Source organism: Somniosus microcephalus, chromosome 23 (assembly GCF_052327205.1).
Source record: "Somniosus microcephalus isolate GS21.2 chromosome 23, FLI_Smic_1.0, whole genome shotgun sequence".
In the NCBI taxonomy this organism is placed as follows: Eukaryota; Metazoa; Chordata; class Chondrichthyes; order Squaliformes; family Somniosidae; genus Somniosus; species Somniosus microcephalus.
In genome coordinates this window covers 62775808-62799968 of record NC_141009.1, presented here as the reverse complement: position 1 = coordinate 62799968, position 24161 = coordinate 62775808, and the positions used below count along the sequence as shown (strand labels likewise).

At 46.9% G+C, this 24161-nt stretch overlaps 1 protein-coding gene across 5 annotated transcripts in view; it reads right to left on the bottom strand.

Moving 5' to 3' along the window:
- Positions 1-24161, bottom strand: part of LOC147101904 (uncharacterized) — a 232868-nt gene that overhangs the window by 164117 nt on the left and 44590 nt on the right. For all 5 annotated transcript variants that reach the window (XM_085965923.1, XM_085965924.1, XM_085965927.1 and 2 more), the window contains exon 4: positions 11499-11576. In XM_085965923.1, coding sequence (XP_085822049.1) covers positions 11499-11576 — 78 coding nt within the window. The remainder of the gene's footprint in view (positions 1-11498; positions 11577-24161) is intronic.

Here is a 24161-nt window from a genome sequence, read left to right as displayed (position 1 = left end):
TCAGGCAGTGCATTCCAGATCCTAACCACGCGCTGCGTAAAAGTTTTTCCTCATGTCGCCTTTGGTTCTTTTGCCAATCACCTTAAATCTGTGTCTTCTGGTTCTCGACCCTTCCGCCTTTGGGAACAGTTTCTCTCTATCTACTCTGTCTAGATCCCTCATGATTTTGAACACCTCTCCTCTCAACCTTCTCTGCTCTAAGGAGAACAACCCCAGCTTCTCTAGTCTATCCATGTAACTAAAGTCCCTTATCCCTGGAATCATTCTCGTAAATCTTTTCTGCACCTAAAGTGCAGTGCACAGAATTGGACACAATACTCCAGTTGAGGCCAAACCAGTGTTTTATAAAGGTTCATCATAACTTCCTTGCTTTTGTACGCTATGCCTCTAGTTATGAAGCCCAGAATCCCTTATGCTTTTTTAACCGCTTTCTCAACCTGCCCTGTCACCTTCTACGATTTGTGCACATATACCCCCCAGTTTTCCCTGTTCATGCACCCCCTTTAACATTGTACCCTTTAGTTTATATTGCCTCTCCTCGTTCTTCCTACCAAAATGTATCACTTCGCACTTTTCTGCGTTAAATTTCATCTGTCGCGTGTCTGCCCAAGTCCAGGTCATTAATATATACAGGAAACTTTGTGCTATCCGGCACCCATGGGACCGAGCTACTGCCGTTTTTTTAAAAGCTCTGGATAGGCCAGCGTCAATGTTATCAGATAGGAGCTTTTCATCGCAGTGTCTGACCACAAACACTGTTGCTCAGCAACAGCTTGTAAACACTCGGCCCGTGGCTTGGAAGCATCTCTGAAGCTGTTGCTAAGATACAGAGACGCTTTCTAGAGCCTGCCGTGTCTGACCACAAACACTGTTGCTCAGCAACAGCTTGTAAACACTCGGCCCAGTAGCTTGGAAGCGTCTCTGAAGCTGTTGCTAAGCGACAAAGACGCTTTCCAGAGCCTGCCTGTGAAAAGAATGCTAGGAGAAAAAAAAACACCTAACCAAAACGGCTGCTGATTTCTGCCATTAAATCAAAGTTGCCGGACATTCAACTTCCGGATAGCACAAAGTTTCCTGTATCAAATCATGAAGATCTATTTACAATAACAGGGTAATCTAAAAAATATAATACATACATAACTTTTTCATCAACACTCAAAGATCTAGAAATTTGACAGCACCATGCCGGTTTTTCAGGCACAAATGGGAGTCTTAGGCCGCGATTTTATTAATGGAGGCGGGTTGAGTGCGGGGTCAGGTGGTTTCCAGCTTCCAGTCCCGCCCCCAGCTGCTTCCACTCCACAGACGTGATTTTGCCTTGCTTGACCTTGATAAGCCCGCCCTGCAGGTTTGCTGGCCAATTAACAGGAAGCCGGTCTGATGACATCATTTGATGACGTGTCATCTGCTGGTTTCCTTAAAGGGACCACGCACAATTTTATTTTGACAGTTGATTTCTCAGTGTTTGACAGCACTGAGGTGCTGAAAACACTGACAATCACTGCACAAAGGTGACCTCTTGCACCCAGGCTATCCAATGACTCCCTCCATAGGTTGGAATAGATGAGGTGACAGAAGCAATCTGTCACTGGTGAGAGAGGTTCTCCCAATGAGGTGGCACTGGACATGGATTTAAAAACTTGTAAGCTAAAGAAATCTGTAAATGTATTAAAAATACAGTGCCCAACATTTTCTTTGCACTGAAACTCACCATGTGCAACAGTGGATCCTTCACACCACTTCTGCAGTTATCATTCCACAAACATTACAGCAGACTCACAACACGCCACACTTGCCTGGCGTTATGTCCGGACGTCGGAAAACCTGAGCCAGAAGCGGCAAAATCCCAAAACAGGCTGTAAACTACTGGCAAGTACTTGCTAATAGACAGGTAATTGCCTTTAATCCACTTCCTGCTGCTAGGTGTCGGGTCCATTCGCAAATTGGGGATCCGATACTTGGGAAAGCTGTTTGGAGGCGGGTTGACGGCAGGATCGGAACCCGCTGTCAATCAAAACAAATTTAACCTATGATCCGCCTCCAAACCCACCCTCTGAGCGCCGGTAAAATCGTGGCCTTAGTATCCAATATGGTGGGCGAGTGCTTATTGCATACTAGAAGTGTGCTGCCTGCCATATTGGATCAGGCTGCTCCCTAGGTATCCAGGGCACATGCCAGCATTATTTTAATCGATTCAAATTAGGGTCCTACACTTGTTATAGGATCCTTTTGTCAGTGCCTGGCTCATCATATGATAATCTCGCCCAGAAATTCATGGCACTAATCTTTGCCCATATTGCAGGCTTCCCCAGGGTGCAAGGTCCCATCGATTGCACTCACATTGCCTGGCGTGCTCCCCATCACCAGCCTGGCATCTTTCTGAATAGAAAGAGATTCCACTTGCAACAACCAGCTTGCTTACGACCACAGGCAGCATATCATGTAGGTCTGTACCCAGTTTCCTGGCAGCAATCCTGATTCATTTATTCTGCGTCAGTCTTCTGTGCCATCTTTGTTCCAACCAGGCCATCAGGTTACATGCTGGCTACTGGGTGACAAGGGATATTCCCTTCAGACTTGGCTCAGGACTCCTGTCAGGAACGAGAACAGATGCAGAGCTGGCCTACGAGAGCCATGTTGCGACCAAAAACGTAATTGAGCAGACAGTTGGCGTGTTCAAGCAATGCGCCCACTCCCTGGACCATTCAGGAGGAGCTTTTCATTCCAAGCCTGAGCAGGTACCCAGATTTATAGCGGTCTGCTACACGGTCCATAGCTTTATTATCATGATGGAGCGGCTCTTTCCACCAGCAGGAGCAGGAGACATAACATATCTGGAGGAAAGGCCTGGTGCAGAAGTGAGGTATAAAACTTACTGGCCTAGAAATTCAGTTGGGCGCGCCAGCCGTTAGCGCCTTAGGAGTAGGTCTCGAGCGCTAGGTGCTTAGCGCCCGGGCGCAGCGCGATCTGCGCCTCGCCCCAACTTCAGTAGGCATTTAGCGCCGGCGCAAAGTCTTAGCGCGCGCCCTGCTGCGCGCGCAGATCATGACGTCATTTCGTCGTGCAACGCCCTTTGTGCGCCCGGAACCGGAACTTCACTCGCGCCGCCCCATTGTGCGCCGGGCGGCCCTAATGACTGTGAAGTGGAACGGTACACAGCCGAGGCGGGCTGCGGGGAGCGCAAATTAAAGGGCACTTACCCTGCACTATAAAGGCCAGCCATTTTGCAGCATTCACTCTTGTGCAACGGTTTTTTGGAGAGAGACCAAGGAGGAGAGCTTACTGCTTTGGCCCAACACTAGGACAGGTATTTTTGGCTCAGGCCAGAGCTTAGCAATTATCTTTACCTTCATTGAGATCTCAGTGTTTGCCAGCATATAATGGGGGCTGCATTGGGTGCCAACGCTGAGTTTCAGCCTTATGCCGGAAGGGCTTACAGACGCCGTGAGAGAGTGGCAGCCCTGGCTAGACGCAGAGGGGGCAACAGGCGTCGCCAAGTGAGGCCTTACCCACCCAGGGTATACCGCCAGCAGTCCTCCTATCTGACCATGTCTGCCGCGCAGTGTGTTAGGAGGCTGCGATTCAGAAGGGAGGTGGTTGCAGACATCTGCCAGCTGCTGCACAGAGATCTGCGTCCACAGCTGATGCGCAGGACGTCTCTGTCGGTGGCAGTGAAGGTGACGGTGGCTCTCAACTTCTATGCCACCGGCTCCTTCCAATCCGCTGCTGGGGACATCGCTAACATCTCCCAGTTCGCCGTGCATTGCTGCATCCGCCAGGTGACCAATGCCCTTTTCAGAAGGAGACGTCAATTCATCTCCTTCCCCATGACCCTGGAGAAGTAGCAGCAGCGTGCAGTGGGATTTGCAAGAATAGCGGGCTTCCCCATGGTGCAGGGCGCCATTGACTGCACGCATGTGGCTTTGCGGGCACCTCTGGAGCATGCCGAGGATTACCGCAACCGGAAGGGCTACCATTCCCTCAACGTACAGCTGGTGTGTGACCACAGGCAGCGCATCCTAGCTGTCAATGCCCGCTTTCCAGGCAGCAGCCACGATGCCTTTATCCTGCGACAGACAACTGTGGCTGACATGTTCCAGGCACAGCCTCACCCAAGAGGATGGCTTATCGGGGACAAAGGCTATCCTTTGTGTACCTGGCTCATGACCCCGCTCCGCGCGCCCACGACCCCTGCTGAAGAGGCATACAACGAGAGCCATCAAGCGACTAGGAACATCATAGAACAAACAATCGGCGTCCTCAAGCAACGGTTCCGCTGTCTGGATCGCTCCGGGGGAGCCCTCCAGTATTCGCAGGAGCGAGTCTCCCAATTCGTCGTTGTTTGCTGCATGCTGCACAACCTGGCTATCCGCAGGACTCAGGCACTGCCACCTCACGTTGGACCAGCACCTCAGGAGGAGGAGCAGGAGGAGGAGGAGGACGAGGAGTACTAGCCCAGGAGGGAGGCAGAAGGTCCAAGGGCCGCCCGTCGGCGGCTTTTTGACCGTCACTTCTAGGCCCCCTGTCAGGGAATGGCTTGTGCCAATGAAAGAACATGATTGCAGCCGCTCCGCAAGCCGTCAGCCGGTTAAGGCAACAAACACTTCAAAGATCAAACATGGACAATGTGAATAAATAAAATGGTTTATTGTACAAACTCAGGGCCCTTCCCACATGAAAACCAAAAACAGACGAAACCCCCAAAAAACACTCACACACATGACTCACTCCCACAACCTGGGGAGCATTAACAAAAGATGTAAACAAAAATGGCCTTCATCCTCGGCCTTCACAAAACACACATTCCAGAAAACACAACATTTGAACACACCCTCTACTTAGTGGCCCGCGAGGGCGATGCCTTCTGCAAACTTTGGCGGCCCCTGCACGCCCTGCTGCTCCTCCTCAAAGTGAGGCCATTGGCTGCTGCAAGGCTGGGGGCAGGCTCCTGAGGGGCACATGTCGTGACGACAGATGCCCTTGGGGGTCGGCCTAGACGAGGTCTGGCCGTCGAGGGGCCGGCTGGTGAATGCTGCAGCTGTGGCTGGCCAGCATCAGTCACTGCAGCAGCTCCTGGCAGCTCCACTGGGGGAGTGGCAGTGGCGGCTGGAGGAATAGGGGCAAGCTGGCAGATGGCAGGCGCTCGCTGGTCGCCTGAGACACTGGCACTCGGCCGGGCCAGCACTGCAGCATGCGCACCAATCTGCCGAGGGACAGACCGCTGTGCTGCTGCAGCACGCCGGGTGCCCTGGCGATGCCTGGCTGACACAGCGAGTGTGGCAGCAGTGAGTGCCCGTGTTGACCTGTTCAGTGACCCATTAGAGCACCCAGTGACTGCACGGCACCACTGATCACCTGGCCACTCGCTGCCTGAGCTGCCCCGAATTCCGCCCGACTGGTGGCCTGTGAGGCCCCGAACTCGGTCACACTCCGAGACAGGGACTCGATGGCCTCAGGCAACCGTGCCACTACCCCCATGAGCTCCGTGTGCCGGCGCTCTGAGTCCGCGGACAAGTCCTCGAGGCGGCGCATCTCCTCGGCGTTGGCCGTCTCCGGACTGGAGGCCGGACTCTCCCTCTGGGGAGAAGGCCGCCGAGCTGGCCGACCCTTCCTGCGTTGCTGGACGCCGCTGGGCCCAGCAATTGGACTCCCCTCCGACCCTTCCCCCCTCTGGGGAGAAGGCCGCTGAGCTTCCACCCCCCCCCCCCGCGTTTCTGCAGGCCGCTGGTCCCAGGAGCTACCCTCCCCTCCGACACTTCCCCCACGCTCCCCTCCAGGGAAGACGTGTCCCCTACATTGGCATGGGTTGCCGCGGCTGAGGGTTCCCCTGATGGGCCGCCTTCCTCTTGCTCCTCCTCCTCCTCCTCTTCTGAGGGGCTGTCACTGGCAACTTCAGGGACCTCCTCCTCACCATCTGAAAGCAGGAAGGCACAAGAGTAGCTTTAGAGTGAGGAGAGGGCGTCAGCGAGGGATGCATGAGTGGTGGCATTCAGCGCATTGGTCGGACAGTGGCAAAGGATGTAGATCTGATGCGCAAGTGGGACGAGAGAGGTCCAAAAGGTAATGTCCTTACCACTGGTGCCCAGAACAGGGTCGGCATCTCCAGGTGCAACGGGGCCAATCACCCGGGCACCCATGATGCGCTCCACGCGATGTTGCAGCTCGGTGAGCAGCTGGATCTGGGGTCCGCCTCCCCCGGTCGCAGTCCGGCTCCTCTTATTATTGGCCAGCTTGGCCTGCAAGAGAAAGGACGGCCTCTAAGTACAGTGTGTAGCCCTGATCTTGTGTGCACTGCCTCCCATGGTCGAATAGCCTGGCCAGTGTGTAGCCCTGATCTTGTGTGCACTGCCTCCCATGGTCGAATAGCCTGGCCAGTGTGTTAAGTGCACAATGTGCAATTGATGTTCATGAGTGTCCCATAGCTGCTGCATGAGGGCTGGCCATTAGGGCTTTCAGGTCCCTTTGCCCATAATGTGAGGTGCACATGCAAGGATGAGGAGGACACTGGAAAGGGTACTCACCCTGACAATCCTGGCGAGGTCATTTAGCTTTTTGCGGCATTGGACACCGCTCCTGGGGACCTCGCTGTTGGATGACACCTTGGTGGCGACATGCCTCCAGGCTCTCCGGTAGACGCGGGCCGGCGGCTTCCTGCCATTGTCCGGAAACAAAATATGGCGTCTCTTCTCCACAGCACCAACCAGCAACCTCATATCAAGCTCTGAGAAGCGCTGCGCTCGTTCACGGGCCTTCTCCATGGTTTCAGGCGCTATTTGGGTCCAGCAGCAGTGTCCAGGCCTAGCTGCAGGGCTCCACTATCCAGGGCGTGGCAGCAGACCAAGTCGACCCTTCCCCCTTAAGAGCTGGCCGGCGCCAGGGTGTCTGCTGTCAATCAAGAAATGGCCGCAGCTGCGCTGCGCCCGGCCTCGGCGCTTTCGCTCAGCACCTCCGGCTTAGCGCTCTCGCTCAGCACCTCTGGCTTAGCGCCTAAAGAGAGGCGTGCATCGCCAGTTTTAGCGCTCGAGCAAACTCTTAGGGCGAAGCTAATGAATATCGGAGAAGTGGCCTCGAATTTGCGCCGGGCGCAAACTTTAGCGGCCGCCTGACTTTACCGCCCCAAAAGTGGCTGTAATGAATTTCTAGGCCACTATTTCTTAAAGGTACAATGGCAGCACTAGAGGAAACAACATGAGCGACAAGGATGGCAGCCAGACCAAAGAAATGAGCAGCCAACTTTACAGGGCTAGACCTGCATATCGTAACAGACATACAGAGAGTGCCATCTTCTTAAACCCCAGGATTCCTTTGTAGTGCAAGAAGAAGTTTAATGACTTCATCAGAGCAAGGTAAGTGACTTGCTTTCCCGATACTTTCTTGTGGTCCCTTTATATTTCTTTGTGGTGGCTTTATATTTATGGTATTTCATCATTCATTACCCTCATAGTTACAGAGGAGTCTATGGTAAAAATGGGATCCAACAGTGGGGAGTCGAGGTTTCGTAGAAGTCAACCTCTTGCTTCCCAGCCTGCAAACTTAGATGTCTGGGACCTGCTCTAAAAAGGATTCTGGCTGAGCATCACACTCAAATGGAGATCCAGTGGACCATCTTGGAGGACTTGAGGTATTGGCATGGGTGACAGCGAAGTTCAGTGTCATCTTCATTGCCAATATCTGTAGTGGGTTTTGGTTTGGGGTTTGCGTCTGGTCAGTCAGTCGTGTGCCTGAGCTGCCCCAGCCCCGTGCGGTTCGAATCGCTTCCCCCTTTTTAGTTCTGAGCACCGGACTTATTTACGAGTAGCGATATAGACAAACGAGACCAGTGGTTCGGTGCAAAGAAAACCAATGTTTATTAAAATAGAGAAACAATTACTATACAGAGAAAATCACTATGGATGCAACACAATTACACTTAGTGGGGGAGGAGAAACGGACACATCGAGGGAAAATGACTAAAATGACAATTTTAGCAATCCCCTTAACTCCCACCCTTTACACCTATCTAGGTTATCTTGTGATGGGCCAGAAAACTGATGCTCACCAGTCTAGGATGTTGAAACGCCTGCTCCATGCCCCGTTGCCTGCCAATGTCTTTATGGTTTTCACCGCCCCAAAGCAGAGATGCCCCAGTGATTTAAATGTAACTGCGGGTATCCTGCTTCCCTGGACGGGCTCTTCGTCGATGATCCTCTTGATGGTAAGGCAGGGCACCGGAGTCGAGGCGAGAGAGAGAGATGGCTTCCCGAGGGACTAGTTATACCCTTCCTGGTAGCCCTTATCTCCCGCCAGATCAGCTTATTTCTTTGTCTGACCTGGACGTGTTGAAGCTTATACAAAGGAAACCGATCTGGGCCCATCGACCTGGATGGCCGGTTAATCGGTTTTAAACGTCTCATAAGTGTTCCCCTTTGTCCAACTGGTTTTGTGATGGGGCCATTCCAGTTTGAATGCCCCGTTGATCGTTTGCCAACAGTGTTGATGTCCTCTAACGAAGGTCTGAATGCAGCTTATTACATATTGATTGTCTGTGCAAACGACCTTGATGGGTTTTAATCAGAGGCCCGAATGCCACTGGGTTTGCTTCTCATGCATAAATGCAGAAGGTCTGTCTGCATTCTAATTTCTGGAAAGTTCCTTTTTTTTGTCAGCCCAAACTGAAACTTACAGGCCTTGGCCATGAGGTTGACCACAGCCATCTTGTTGAGCCCTGGATTTTAAACTCAGTCCAGCCAGGGTTTCTTCAATGAGCCAAAAGTAAATCTTTGGGGGAGACATGAAATTTGCGAATCCTTTCATATCCGAGAAGGATTTGACTGCAGCACTGCCTCACTTTGTCAACATTTAGCTTGTTTGTGACCAGTAGAACCCCATCGTGCAAGTAAATGCTCGCTTTTCTGGCATCTGCTTAGATTCCTTAATATTAAGGTAGGCAACCATACCAGCACTCCTTCACTCAGAAAAGCAAATGTTTTGATGGATCCTGGGAGTTCTCCCTCTACAGGGTACCTTAGCACACCTAACGAGGACACCGGATGAACACTCCAATTCTGCCACCAGAGTCACCAAGAGAACAGATTATTGAGACTTTGAAATCACATTTCAAGTGTTTGAACTGGGCTGAAACTCCTCTGCAATGTGCTCCAGCTGGGGTCTTAAGAATAATAAAAATGTTAGAAATAGGAGCCGGAGTAGGCCATACGGCCCCTCGAGCCTGCTCCGCCATTCAATAAGATCATGGCTGATCTTTTACTTCAACTCCACTTTCCCGTCCTATCCCCACAGCCCTTGATTCCCTCGGTGTCCAAAAATCTATCGATCTCAGTCTTGAATACACTCAACGACTGAGCATCCAGAGCCCTCTGGAGTAGAGAATTCCAAAGATTCACAACTCTCTGAGTGAAAACATTCCTCCTCATCTCAGTCCTAAATGGCCGACCCCTTATCCTGAGACTATGACCCCTGGTTCTAGACATCCCTGGAGTACTTAGAGGGGGTGCAATGAAGGTTCACCAGTTTAATTCCTGGGATGAGAGGATGGTCCTATGAGGAGAAATTAAGTAAAATGGGCCAAGGGAAACAGCCTCTCCGCATCTACCCTGTCAAGTCCTCTAAGAATTTTATGCTTTTCAATGAGATCACCTCTCATTCTTCTAAACTCCAGAGAATATAGGCCCATTCTACTCAATCTCTCCTCATAGGACCACCCTCTCACCCCAGGAATCAATTTTGTGAACCTTCGTTCCACCTCCTCTAAGTACGCCAGGTGTGGTTTCACCAAAGTCCTTTATAATTGCAGCAAGACTTCCTTACCCTTCTACTCCTTGCAATAAAGACTAACATACCATTTACTTTCCTAATTACTTGCTGTACCTGCATGTTAACTTTATGTGATTTGTGTACAAGGACACTCAAATCCCTCTCAGTACCAACATTTACTAGTCACTCACCTTTTTAACAATATTCTGCTTTTCTATTCTTCCTACCAAAGTGGATAATTTCACATTTCCCCTTATTATATTCCATCTACAATCCTCTTGCCCACTCATTTAACCTGTCTATATCTCTTTGCAGCTTCTTTGCGTCCTCCTCATAGCTTACTTTCCCACTTAGCTTTGTATCGTCAGCAAACCTGGATACAATACACTTGTTCCCCTCATCGAAGTCAATGATATAGATTGTAAATAGCTGAGGCCCCCAGCACTGATCCTTGCGGCACCCCACTAGTTATAACCTGCCAACCTGAAAATGACCCGTTTATTCCTACTCTCGGTTTTCTGTCCATTAACCAATCCTCAATCCATGCTAGTATATTATCCCCAATCCCATGAGCCCTAATCTTGTGTAACAACCTCTGTGTGGCCCCTTATTAAATGCATTTTGAAAATAATGGTGTGCTGTATTCGGCACAACTTTGCCTTACAGATGCCTCATTATGCAGGGCCCACAGGAGGAAGCCAAGGATAGCAGGGAGATCAGCCAGAAGAGAAGCAGCAGCCTTCAGAGGATACATCTGCAAGGCACATTCAGGACAGTCTGATGCAGGATTATCTTATTTTTACCACCACATTTGGCCAACTTCTCTTGACCACCTTCTCAAAGCCTCTTACCAATAACAATGTCTGTGCGCATAGCTTGAGTGCATATTTATTTTATTTGCACCCAGTATTTAAATATATTTAGTGTGTCTTGCCACCATGTTCCCCTTTGATACAAGTATGTGACACATGCACTCTTAACCTTACTCTAGTGCAGCTCCAGTTGCCACCTGAGTGGTAGAAGCACCTGAGGTGGCTGGTTGTTAGGTTCCTCCAAGAGCCATTTGGCTCTGAGGTGGACTTCTTCTTATGGCAGCCAAGCACCAAGATGAACCTGCTATTGGCTGCACCTTTCGCACTGCTACAAATGCAGTCACGCCCTCATTCCTTTCTGCTACATGTGTAGGCATCCACATGGAATGGCGAAACAGCAGGCGTATGCTTCTATCCTAAGAAATAGCAGCATTATTTCAGCATAACCCTTCATGGCACTGGCATGGTCATTAAACTGCTGTAAACAAACATAATGGTACTAATGAGATCACTGATACCCTGTCAGATGGTTGCCTGTAAAAGGCTTGCCTAGTCTGTCGAAGGTGGAACAAACAGACAGCCCTTTCTATTCTGGCAACCAAGGCCTTTATCGGAGCATTTGCCGCAATTTCTGCATTTGGCCTGCCATCTGCAGTGCCTGAATATACATGTAATTCTCTGCAAGGATCCTTCCTTTATAAGCAGGATGGATGAGATGTGAGATCCCATCTCCTAAGCCAAGAGGCAATGGGGCATAAATTGACCATCGTTGTGCCCCTTTTACAGACATAAAACAGGTGCAATGATGATGAATTTAGCAGAGCAACGACCCACGCACGATTTTTACGACCGTTCTGGTGCCAATAAATTCATTATATGGTGAGATTAGACATTTTACTTATTCCTTTAACTCACTAACCCAGCTACACTGACCTATAGGTTTGCATGCAACCAGTTACATGATCTTTCTCTTCAAACATACTTTCTTCAGGAACTCCAGGACTAAAAGACCTAAAAGACAAAAGCAAGATAGACAAAAAGGGAGAGGGAAAACATAATTTTGCGTTTTGTGCATCACGCGCATATAACCTGTGTAATTGAATCTAGAATGAGAATGTATGCGTAATTGCCTGAGGCACTTTTATGTTTGGCTCATACAAATCATGAAGATATATTTACAATAACAGTGGAATTTTGACACGCCTACATAACTTCATCACCAACACTCACAATGTAATAAAGTAGCATCGCTTCCACAATTGCTCAGAGTGGTCACTTTATTTACTGGGTCACAGGCTGTGGGTGACATTTTTCTCCATCCATAGTTGCCCCTGAAAATTTGTTTGTACAACTGAGTGGCTTGCTAGACCACTTCAGAGGGAATTATAATCAACCATGTAGTGTGGACAAGAGTCAGATTAGGTGGAAGTGACAGGTTCCCTTCCCTGAAGGAGGTTAGTGAACCAGTTGGATTTTTACAACAATCCAGCAACTTTCATGGTCATTTTCTGTGCTAGCCCACAAATTGCCAGATTTACTGAATTCAGTTACACAATTTGCCGTGGTGGAAAGTGAACTTTGACTATCAGATTTCTGTCACATTCTGATCGGAAATGCTTACAAATATGGTACATGATCAAATTATTATGTCACTCCTTTATTACTCATATACAATAGTCAGTAAAATGTACACATTTTATAATGTAACAAAACACAGCTTACAGCACAAATGCATACATTATCTGCAAAGCATACTGGCTTGATAACATCTTCTAGTGCATTCATGTCATTCCCAACTGCACACCAGACAGACTCACTTCTGTGCCACGAACACTGACCTATAGTTTTGATTACTGCTAGTTACACTGGCCTAGAAATTCGATCGCACCAGAAAACATGCATGCAGCGACAAGGGGAAATTTGTGCTGGCAGCTCATTATCATGACTCAGTAGTGCAGCCAGCACTATTGGCCGTTTACTTGTGGGGCAGGGTGGGAAATCGGGCATCACTGACACCACTTAAAGGCGAGGTGCACTCTGGATGCAGACAGCAGGGCAACACTAAGGTCTAAAATGGCTGGAAGAGGTAGACTGGGCACCCAGGTTCTCAGATGCAGCATTGGAGGTCCGGGTCCAGGTTGTTGACAGGAGGAGGGGTGCTCCTGTCCACCCCACTGGAGCAGAAAGTCCTTTGGGCGACATCTCAGCTGCCAGTGGAAAGAGCTCGCTGACGAGGTCAATGCTGGGAGCTTAGATCCCAGAACATAGTAACAATGCAGAAAGAAGTTCAATGACCACATCAAGTTGAAGGTAAGAATCCTAACTCTCACATCAATTGCTCTCTCCTCACACGTGTACCACCTGGAACGACACTACTCACAACACTGTCCTGCCCCGCTTCTCATCACTCTTCTGCAATCACTGCACCACACAACACTCCACGTTCTCCTCCTGCTCGCACACTCTGCACCTCCTACTCTCACCACTATTGCAACCCTCACATCTTCTACACATAATACAAAACTATTTGAACATGACAGGCCCACTCTTAAAACATCTCAAATGGCTGACATTAACACACTCCCTTCTTTCTTGTAGGAGAAAATCATGCAAACCCTTTCCCCTTTGGAAGACGACACACTGGCCAACATGTGAAGGTGAAGAGTCATGGCCATGCGAGTGGCAACACTGGAGGGGACAACTCACCATTCGCACTTTGCATGACAAACTGCAACTGCTTTCACCAGCCATTCATCTCTCTCTGCTCTTCATTCACACTAAAGCTAACCCTTGTCCCTCTCTATCATTTCAAGTGTTGAAAATGTTAATGCCCCTGTGCCAGAGCAGGAAGAGGAGCCTAACCTTCCTGAAGATGCAGCATCAATCTATCTGACACTTGAAAGCATCAGCTCAGAGATCGGCACCACACGTACCTTAAAGGGTAGGTTAGAGGAGGTGGTGAATCACTGGTTACAAGTGTGCAGGAGCTAGGGCACAGGGATTGGAAGCCACAGGTGCCAGCTCACCAGAGGGTGCAATCACATACTAGCCCTGCTGCATATGACTCAGATGCTGACTTCAAGCACCCAGTCTACTGAAGAACACTGATGGCCATACACCAGGCAGCCTGCCAGAGAGCTTGCACAAGGTGGTTCAGAGCATGGAGGAATCCAGCTCCAACTTGTGTTGGGGCACCATGCAGAGAATGGAGACGATTTTATCCAACACAATTCTATTGGGCAGCTCCAGGAACAAGACAGTGGTGCCAACCATGGTGGAGCCTGTTGACAGTTCACTCTTCTCTCATGGAACATAGGAACAGGAGTAGGCCATTCAGCCCTTCAAGCCTGTCCTGCTATTCAATTAGATCTTGGCTGATCTGTATCTTAACTCCATCCCCTGCCTTGGTTCCATAACCCTTACCCAACGAAAATATATGGGGGGAATTTTAACTTTAACGACTAACGCCCCCAACCCACCCGTTTTTTTAAGTGTTAAAAATCTGAATCCTGACCTGAACCCGCCTACTTCCGGTTATAACGGAGGCAGGATGGGGGTTGGGCAGCCAACCTGTTCCCAGGAGGCGGGTCTATTTAAATATTATAATGAGTGTGGAAGAAACATAGAAACATAGAAGATAGGAGCAGGAGTAGGCCATTTGGCCCCTTGAACCTGCTCCGCCATTCAATGAGATCATGGCTGATCATCCAAATTCAGTACCCTGTCCCTGCCTTCTCCCCATATCCCTTGATCCCTTTAGCCTTAAGAAATATATCCAACGCCTTCTTGAATATATTTAATGAACTGGCCTCCACCGCCCTCTGTGGCAGAGAATTCCACAGGTTCACCACTCTCTGGGTGAAGAAATTCCTCCTCATCTCTGTCCTAAATGGCTTACCCCTTATCCTTAGACAATAACCCCTGGTTCTGGACTCCCCGGCCATTTGAAACATCCTTCCTGCATCTAGTCTGTCCAGACCTGACAAAATTTTATAGGTTTCGATGAGATCCCCTCTCAATCTTCTAAACTCCAGCGAGTACAAGTCCAATCGACACAATCTCTCCTCATACGTCATTCCTGCCATCCCAGGTATCAGCCTGGTGAATCTTCGCTGCACTCCCTCCATGGCAAGAACGTCCTTCCTCAGATAAGGCGACCAAAACTGCACACAATACTCAAGGTGTGGTCTCACCAAGGCCCTGTACAACTGCAGCAAGACACCCTTGTTCTTGTACTCGAACCCTCTTGCTACGAAGGCCAACATACCATTTGCCTTCTTAACTGCCTGCTGCACATGCATGCTTACGTTCAGCGACTGGTGCACAAGGACACCCAGGTCTCTTTGCACTTCCCCTTCTCCCAATCTATTGCCATTCAAATAATAGTCTGCCTTCCTGTTTTTGCCACCAAAGTGGATAACCTCACATTTATCCACATTATAGTGCATTTGCCATATTTCTGCCCAATCACCCAACCTGTCCAAATTGTACTGGAGTTTCACGACATCCTCCTCACAGCCTACCCTCCCACCCAGCTTTGTGTCGTCTGCAAATTTGGAGACATTACATCCAATTCCCTCATCAACATCATTAATATATATTGTGAACAGCTGCGGTCCTAGGACCGATCCTTGCGGTACCCCACTAGTCACTGCCTGCCACTCGGAAAACAACCCGTTTATTCCAACTCTTTGCTATCTATCCGCCAACCAGTTCTCTATTCAAGTCAATACCTTGCCCCCAATCCCACGTGCCTTAATTTTGCACGCTAATCTCTTATGTGGGACCTTATCGAAAGCCTTCTGAAAGTCCAAATATACCACATCCGCTGGTTCTCCCTTATCTATTTTACCAGTTACATCCTCAAAAAATTCCAGTAGGCTAATCACGCACGATTTACCTTTTGTAAATCCATGTTGACTTTGTCCGATCCCGTCACTGCTTTCCAAGTGCTCTGCAATTACATTTTTATAATGGACTCTAGCATTTTCCCCACTACCGATGTCAGGCTTACCGGTCTATAATTCCCCGCTTTTTCTCTACTACCTTTTTTGAATAGTGGGGTAACATTAGCTACCCTCCAATCCATGGGTACATAAGAACAACATAAGAACAAAAGAAATAGGAGCAGGAGTAGGCCAATCGGCCCCTCGAGCCTGCTCCGCCATTCAATAAGATCATGGCTGATCTGATCCTAACCGCCAATCTACTATCACAGAACCATCTCCTGAATCTAACAGAATTAGACACACGAAATAGGAGCAGGATCAGGCTACACGGCCCCTGGGCCCGCTCCGCTACCCACAGGGCCATGACCGATCCGAACCAAGACTCATGTCCAAATTCCTGCCCGCTCCCCGTAACCCTTAATTCCCTTTACTTCTAGGAAACTGTCTATTTCTGTTTTAAATCTATGTAATGATGTAGCTTCCACAGCTTTTTGGGGCAGCATATTCCATGGACCTACCACCCTCTGAGTGAAGTAGTTCCTCCTCCTCTCAGTTTTGAAAGAGCAGCCCCTTATTCTAAGACTATGCCCCCTAGTCCTAGTTTCACCCATCATCGGGAACATTCTCCCCGCATCCACCCGATCCAACCCCTTCACAATCTTATGTTTCAATAAGATCGCCTCTCATTCTTCTGAACTCCAATGAGTACAGTCCCAATCTACTCAACCTCTCCTCATATGTCCATCCCCTCATCCCTGGGATTAACCGAGTGAACCTTCTTTGTACTGACTCGAGAGCAAGTATGTCTTTTCTTAAGTATGGACACCAAAACTGTATGCAGTATTCCAGGTGCGGTCTCACCAATACCTTGTACAACTGAAGCAATACCTCCCTATTTTTATATTCTCTCCCCCTAGCAATGAAAGCCAACATTCCATTGGCCTTTTTAATCACTTGCTGCACCTGCATACTAACCTTTTGAGTTTCGTGCACCAGGACCCCCAGATCCCTTTGTACTTCAGTACTTTCCAGTTTCTTGCCATTAAGATAATAACTTGCTCTACGATTTTTCCTGCCAAAGTGCATAACCTCACACTTTCCAGTATTGTATTCCATCTGCCAAATCTCTGCCCACTTACTTAGCCTATCTATGTCCCCTTGCAGGTTTTTTATGTCCTCCCCACTCACTACTTTCCCCCCCATCTTAGTATCATCTGCAAACTTTGAAATGTTACACTCGGTCCCCTCCTCCAAATCGTTAATATAGATTGTAAAGAGTTGGGGACCCAGCACCGACCCCTGCGGAACACCACTAGTTACTGATTGCCAGTCTGAGAATGAACCATTTATCCCAACTCTCTGCCTTCTGTTAGATAGCCAATCCTCTATCCATGCCAGAATATTACCCCCAATCCCGTGATTTTTTATCTTAAGCAATAATCTTTTGTGTGGCACCTTGTCAAATGCCTTTTGGAAGTCTAAATACACTACGTCCACTGGTTCCCCTTTATCCACCCTATATGTTACTTCCTCAAAGAACTCCAGCAAATTTGTCAAACATGACTTCCCCTTCATAAAACCATGCTGACTTTGTCCTATTAAATTATGATTATCTAAATGTCCTGTTACTGTCTCCTTAATAATGGACTCCAAAATTTTACCTACCACAGATGTTAGGCTAACCGGTCTATAGTTTCCAGCCTTCTGTCTACTGCCCTTTTTAAATAAGGGTGTTACATTAGCAGTTTTCCAGTCTGCTGGGACCTTTGCCGAGTCCAGGGAGTTTTGGAAAATTATTACCAATGCATCCACAATCCCTACCGCCACTTCCCTCAAGACCCTAGGATGTAAGCCATCAGGTCCAGGTGATTTATCCGCCTTGAGTCCCATTCTTTTACCGAGTACCACTTCCTTAGTGATTTTGATCGTGTTTAGCTCCTCCCCCCCTATAGCCCCCTGTTTGTCCAGTGTTGGGATATTCTTAGTGTCCTCTACTGTAAAGACTGATACAAAATATTCATTCAGTGTTTTTGCCATCTCCATATTTCCCACCATTAATTTCCCGGTCTCATCCTCTAAGGGACCAACATTTACTTTAGCCACCCTTTTTCTTTTTATATAACTATAAAAACTCTTACTATCTGTTTTTATATTTTTTGCTAATTTACTTTCATAATCTATCTTCCCTTTCTTAATTAATCTTTTTGTTATCTTTTGCTGTCTTTTAAAGTTTTCCCAATCCTCTATCCTCCCACTAGATTTGGCTACCTTATATGCCCTTGTTTTTAGTCGAATACTATCCTTAATTTCTTTACTTAGCCACGGATGGCTGTCTTTTCTTTTCCAGAGTACTGTTCCAGAGTCTATCGAGTTCTGGAAGATGACCAGCAATGCATCTATGAAATAAAGAATAGATTTGCCTTTCTAATCTAGGCTTTATTAACTTTAAAAACCCAGTAGCACATCTTTCAACACCAGTCTCCAACAATGACTAGAGAACTGAATTTAAGATAGCCACCACAAATCACCTGACATCCACTACCAATGAGTTTACAACATATATCTCAAGGTAGAAACAAACAACCAATTACAATACTTCTTACTAATACAAAGAACAACCACCCCATTCACCAATCACAATACTTCTTATTAAACATAGGAAATAATCACCACATTCACCCCTCCTTTTAAAACATGCTCCAACCTAAATAACCTTTACAATTTATAATTAATTTATTTACAACTAAAATACAAATATAATATTTCAACAACTTTAAAACATTACTATCAATTTAAAAGTCCATTTTCAATCGGTCGACCGGATATCTTGTTCGTGTCGACCTTGTTAACCTTGGTGAAATTCCTTGCCCTCCCACACCCGGAGGCACCAAAGTATCTTCTGCAGACAGGCTATCCATATCCCGATTATCAACGGTTTCCGGATTGGAAATCCCATCAGGAAGTAAACTAGGATGGTCATGAACATCCCTCAAAGGCTGACTAATAGAAGTATAATTATCTGCAATAGGATTGGAAACATTCGTAGTATCTATAACAACATCCACATTATCTGAATCATGGCTATTATTAGTATCCTCGGAAGAGGGCTGGCCACCACAAGGAGCCAAGTCTTTAATTGAAACAGTACTTTCTTTCCCATCTTGGAATCGAATATGAGCATATTGGGAATTTGCCTCCAACAGCTCCACCTCCTCCACTAAAGGATCATATTTTGACAATCTAACATGGCGTCGAAGCAACACAGGTCCCTGCATAGTAAGCCATGAAGGTACCGAATATCCCGTAGTAGATCCCCGCAGGTAATTAAAGAGCCTTTCATGGGGGGTCACATTAGTAGCCGTTGAAAGCAATGATCTAATGGAATGCAGGGCATCAGGCAGTACCATTTCCCACTGTGTATTCTTAAGATTCCGGGATGTCAAAGCCAACATAACTGCCTTCCAGATCACCCCATTGTATCGTTCGCACTGTCCATTATCCTGGGGGTTATACGGGGTAGTTCTACTAGTAGAAATTCCCCGACTCTGAAGGTATTCCTTCAACTGGGAAGACATAAAAGAACTTCCTTGATCCGAATGGATATACGCCGGCATCCCAAAGATGACAAAAAGTTGAGTCAGACATTTGATAACTGTAGCAGCTGATACATCTGCGCAAGGAAAAGCAAAAGGAAACCTTGAAAACTCATCCACAACAGTAAATATGTATCGATTTTGAGTCGTTGAAGGAAGAGGCCCCTTAAAATCAACGCTCAAACGTTCAAAAGGAGAAGTAGCCTTTATAAGATGAGCTCGTTGAGGCTTAAAGAAATTCGGTTTACGCACAGATAGAACATGATGAAGTCATCCGCTTGACGTCTTCAACTGAAAAGGGCAAATTCTTACTGCGTACGAAGTGTATCATCCTCGTAACCCCAGGATGACATAAAGCATTGTGAAGATTAATAAGCGTATCTCCGTGAATCACAGAACAATAAGCCCTCGACAGTGCATCAGCAGCAACATTATCCTTCCCCGGACGATAAACTGTATCAAAATGGTAACATGCCAACTCAATCCTCCACCTCATTATTTTATCATTTTTGATCTTTCCAAAATGTTTAACATCAAACATAAAGGACACAGATTTTTGATCGGTTACCAACGTGAAATGTCGCCCCGATAAATAATGTCTCCATTTACGCAGTGCTTCTACTATTGCATATGCCTCTTTCTCTATTGAAGAATGCCTTTTTTCACTATTGTTCAAAGTACGTGAGAAAAAGGCCACAGGTCTTCCATTTTGGTTCAGAGTAGCCCCAATTGCAAAATCAGAAGCATCCGTCTCAATCACAAAGGGAACCTGCTCATCAATAGAATGCACAACTGCTCCTAGAATATCCTTTTTAAATTTATCAAAACAGGGCAGCACGGTGGCATAGTGGTTAGCACTGTTGCCTCACAGCACCAGGGACCCGGGTTCGAATCCGGCCTCGGGTGACTGTCTGTGTGGAGTTTGCACATTCTCCCCGTGTTTGCGTGGGTTTTCTCCGGGTGCTCCGGTTTCCTCCCACTGTCCAAAGATGTGCGGGTTAGGTTGATTGGCTATGATCAATTGACCCTTAGTGTTAGGGGGATTAAATGCGTGGGGTTACAGGGATAGGGTGGGATATGTGTTGGTGTAGGGGTTACGGGGATCGGGTGGGATATGTGTCGGTGCAGGCTCGATGGGCCGAAATGGCCTCTATCTGCACTGTGGGGTTTCTGTGATTCTGTGATTCTGTGATGTCCTGGCCTCCCATGATAGAGGATATGTCGTAACCCGTATAAGGGACCGGATCTTCTGCGAAAAGTTTGCAATCCAATTAGAATAGTAAGAAAACAGTCCAACAACTCGTTGCAAGGCCTTAGAATTAGTAGGATAAGGTAAATCGATCAATGGTCGCAGACGTTCTGGATCTGGTTTAATCTTATTTCCCGAGATAATATACCCCAGTAGATTTACCACAGTAGTCAAAAAGATACACTTCTCTTTATTAAAAGTTAAACCAACTTTTTCCGCAGCTTGAAGGAATCTTTCTAAATTAGAATCATGCTCCACCCTTGATTTACCACACACCGTGATATCATCTAAATATGAAAAGGTGTCAGAGAGAGAGTTATCACTTATAAAAGCATCCATTGCCCGTTGAAAACAAGCAACACCATTAGTAACACCAAATGGTATTCGGCAAAACTGATACAGCTTTCCACCAGCCTCAAAGGCTGTATATGGTTGATCCCTCTTAACAATAGGAATCTGATGATAAGCACTCTTTAAATCAATAGTGCTAAAAAACTTATACTGAGATACTTTGTTGATAAGCTCATCAATCTTAGGCAAAGGGTACGCATCTAATTGAGTATACCTATTAATAGTTTGAGAGTAGTCTATCACCATTCGTTTCTTATGCCTCTCGTTAGTGGTGACAACTACCTGAGCCCGCCAAGGCGAACAACTAGGTTCAATGATTCCTTCCAATAAAAGACGTTGGACTTCAGAATTAATAAATTCTCTATCCTGACTGCTATACCTTCTTGACTTGGTAGCAATTGGCTTACATTCCAGCATCAAATTGGAAAAAAGTGATAATAGGGAAATGGATAAAGAAGTTAATCCACAAATGGATAAGGGTGGCTTAGTCCCTCCAAACGAAAGACTAAGACTCTCGTGTAATTTAAGCACATCATGACCAATCAAAATATCCGCACAAAGATTAGGCAAAACAGATAGGCGTATATCAGTATACGTATTACCTAGAAGAATCAATTTCACAAGGTAACAACCAGCTACTTGTGAAGTAAGGGTCGTCTGAGCCATACACACCTGATAAGTAACAGGCAAGATTTTCAAACACTTTTCCTTCACAAACTGAAGACTTATAAAACCCTCGGTACTGCCCGTATCTATGAGAGCCTTCACTTCTAACCCATTAACTTGGGCCACAACTATAACTTTGTTTAGGTCATGAGCAAATGCAGCAGAAATTGATGCAATAAACGCCCTCTCTACAGGTTGAATAGTCGCAGAAGAGGAGGTAATTGAACCTAATGATTTACAAACACGTGCATAATGACCTCTCTTGCCGCATTTACTACATACAGCCTCCCGGGCAGGACACTTCAAACGAGGATGCCGGACGTTCCCACAAAAATAACACTTCTGAATCCTAGAGGCAACAGCCGCCGAAGTAAAAGGTGGAGCTGTTGGAGTAGAAACTATTTCAGAATCTAGTAAACCACTCCCATTAAGTCCACCTAATTTCTTTTCGTCCGGAACAGCCGAAACCACAGTCACAGGCCGATTAGAAAGAGCATAAGAATCCAAACTTCTCTGAGCCATATCCAATGTAGAAGCTTGCTCAAAAGCACTCTTGAGATCCAAAGTCTTATTTTCTAACAACGGCTGATGAATTGATCTAGACAGTAGTCCATTAATAAAAGCATCCCGTACCGATTCTTCCTTATATTCTTCGGCCGTCACGGCTTTATAATTACAGTTAGCACCAAGGTGCCGAAGTGCTTGTAAATAAGTATCCAAAGATTCTCCCACCTGCTGCCTACGGGCAGATAGAAGGTAACATGCAAATACCTCATTCTTTGGTTTAACAAAAATCTTCTCCAATGTAGAAATAGCCAATTTGTAAGTTAATAAATTGAAATAAAGAATAGATTTGCCTTTCTAATCTAGGCTTTATTAACTTTAAAAACCCAGTAGCACATCTTTCAACACCAGTCTCCAACAATGACTAGAGAGAACTGAATTTAAGATAGCCACCACAAATCACCTGACATCCACTACCAATGAGTTTACAACATATATCTCAAGGTAGAAACAAACAACCAATTACAATACTTCTTACTAATACAAAGAACAACCACCCCATTCACCAATCACAATACTTCTTATTAAACATAGGAAATAATCACCACAATCTACTATTTCTAGGGCCACTTCCTTAAGTACCCGAGGATGTAGATTATTAGGCCCTGGGGATTTATCGGCCTTCAGTCCCATCAATTTTCCTAACACCATTTCCCTACAAATACTGATTTCTTTCAGTTCCACCCTTTCATCAGACCCTATGTTCCCCGGCATCTCTGGGAGGTTATTTGTGTCCTCCTTTGTGAAGACAGAACCAAAATATGTATTTAATTGGTTCCCCATTATAAATTCCCCTGATTCTGACTGCAAGAGACCTACGCTTGACTTCACCAATCTTTTTCTCTTCACATATCTATAAAGGCTTTTACAGTCAGTTTTAATGTTCCCTGCAAGCTTACTCTCATATTCTATTTTCCCCTTCTTAATTAATCCATTTGTCCTCCTTTGTTGAATCCTAAACTGCTCCCAATCCTCAGGATTATTGCTTTTTATGGCCAATTTATATGTCCTCTCCTTGGATCTTATGCTATCCCTAATTTCCCTTGTTAGCCACGGTTGTTTTTATTTTTATGCCAAACTGGGATAACCAAATTCTGTAGTTCATCCATTCGGTCTTTGAATGTTTGCCATTGCCTATCCACCGTCAACCCTTTGACTGACATTCCCCAATCAATCCTACCCAACTCGCGCCTCAGACCATCGTGGTTTCCTTTATTTAAATTTAGGACCCTAGGCTCTGTGTCAACTACTTCATTCTCCATCTTAATGAAGAATTCGATCATATTATGATCACTCTGACCCAAGGGGCCTCGTACAACAAGATTGCTTGTTAATCCTTTCTCGTTACATAATACCCAGTCTAAGATGGCCTGCTCTCTGGTTGGTTCCTCGACATATTGGTCCAGGAAACCATCCTGTAAACACTCCAGGAATTCCTCCTCCACAGTATTGTTACTAATTTGGTTAGCCCAATCTATATGTAGATTAAAGTCACCCATGATGACTGCTGTGCCCTTATTGCACGCTTCTTTAATTTCCCTTTTAATGCCATCCCCAACCTCTGCCTTACTGTTTGGAGGTCTATATACCACTCCCACTAACGTTTTCTGCCCCTTGGTATTTCTCAGTTCTACCCATACAGATTCCACATCATCAGAGCTAATATCATTCCTTACAATTGTGTTAATCCCTTCTTTAACCAGTAATGCTACCCCACCTCCCTTTCCTCTGCTTTAACCTCCATTTTGTATTTAACTTTAGCTGGTCGGGTTTTGCACGCCTCGTGAAACCCGCCAGCTAAAGCAAGGCGAGGACTGCTGGATCCAGGAGGTAAGTGCTTTTACACTTACCTCCTGGATCCAGGGTCCCTACCTAACCCATCCCCGCGATCAGAGACCCTCCCCACGAAGCCTCCCTCCAAGGCCTCAGACTCCTCCCCAGCCATCCGATTCCTCCTTCCCCCCACTCCCCCGTAGGCTTCCAAGCCCCCTAGGCCTACAATTCCACATGACCCCCCCGCCTCCAATTTCCCCCCCCCCCCACACCCCCAGGCCTCCAAACCTTTGCTTCTACGATCCCTCCCCCGCCTCGGCTAATGTTCCCCACCCCCAAGGCCTACGCACCGCCCCCCTTTCCGATCCTTTGTCTGAGCCCCGGATCCTCCTCGCACACCCACCCCACCCCGATCCCTTAGTGATCCCTCCTCCCCATGCTGGTCCCGGCC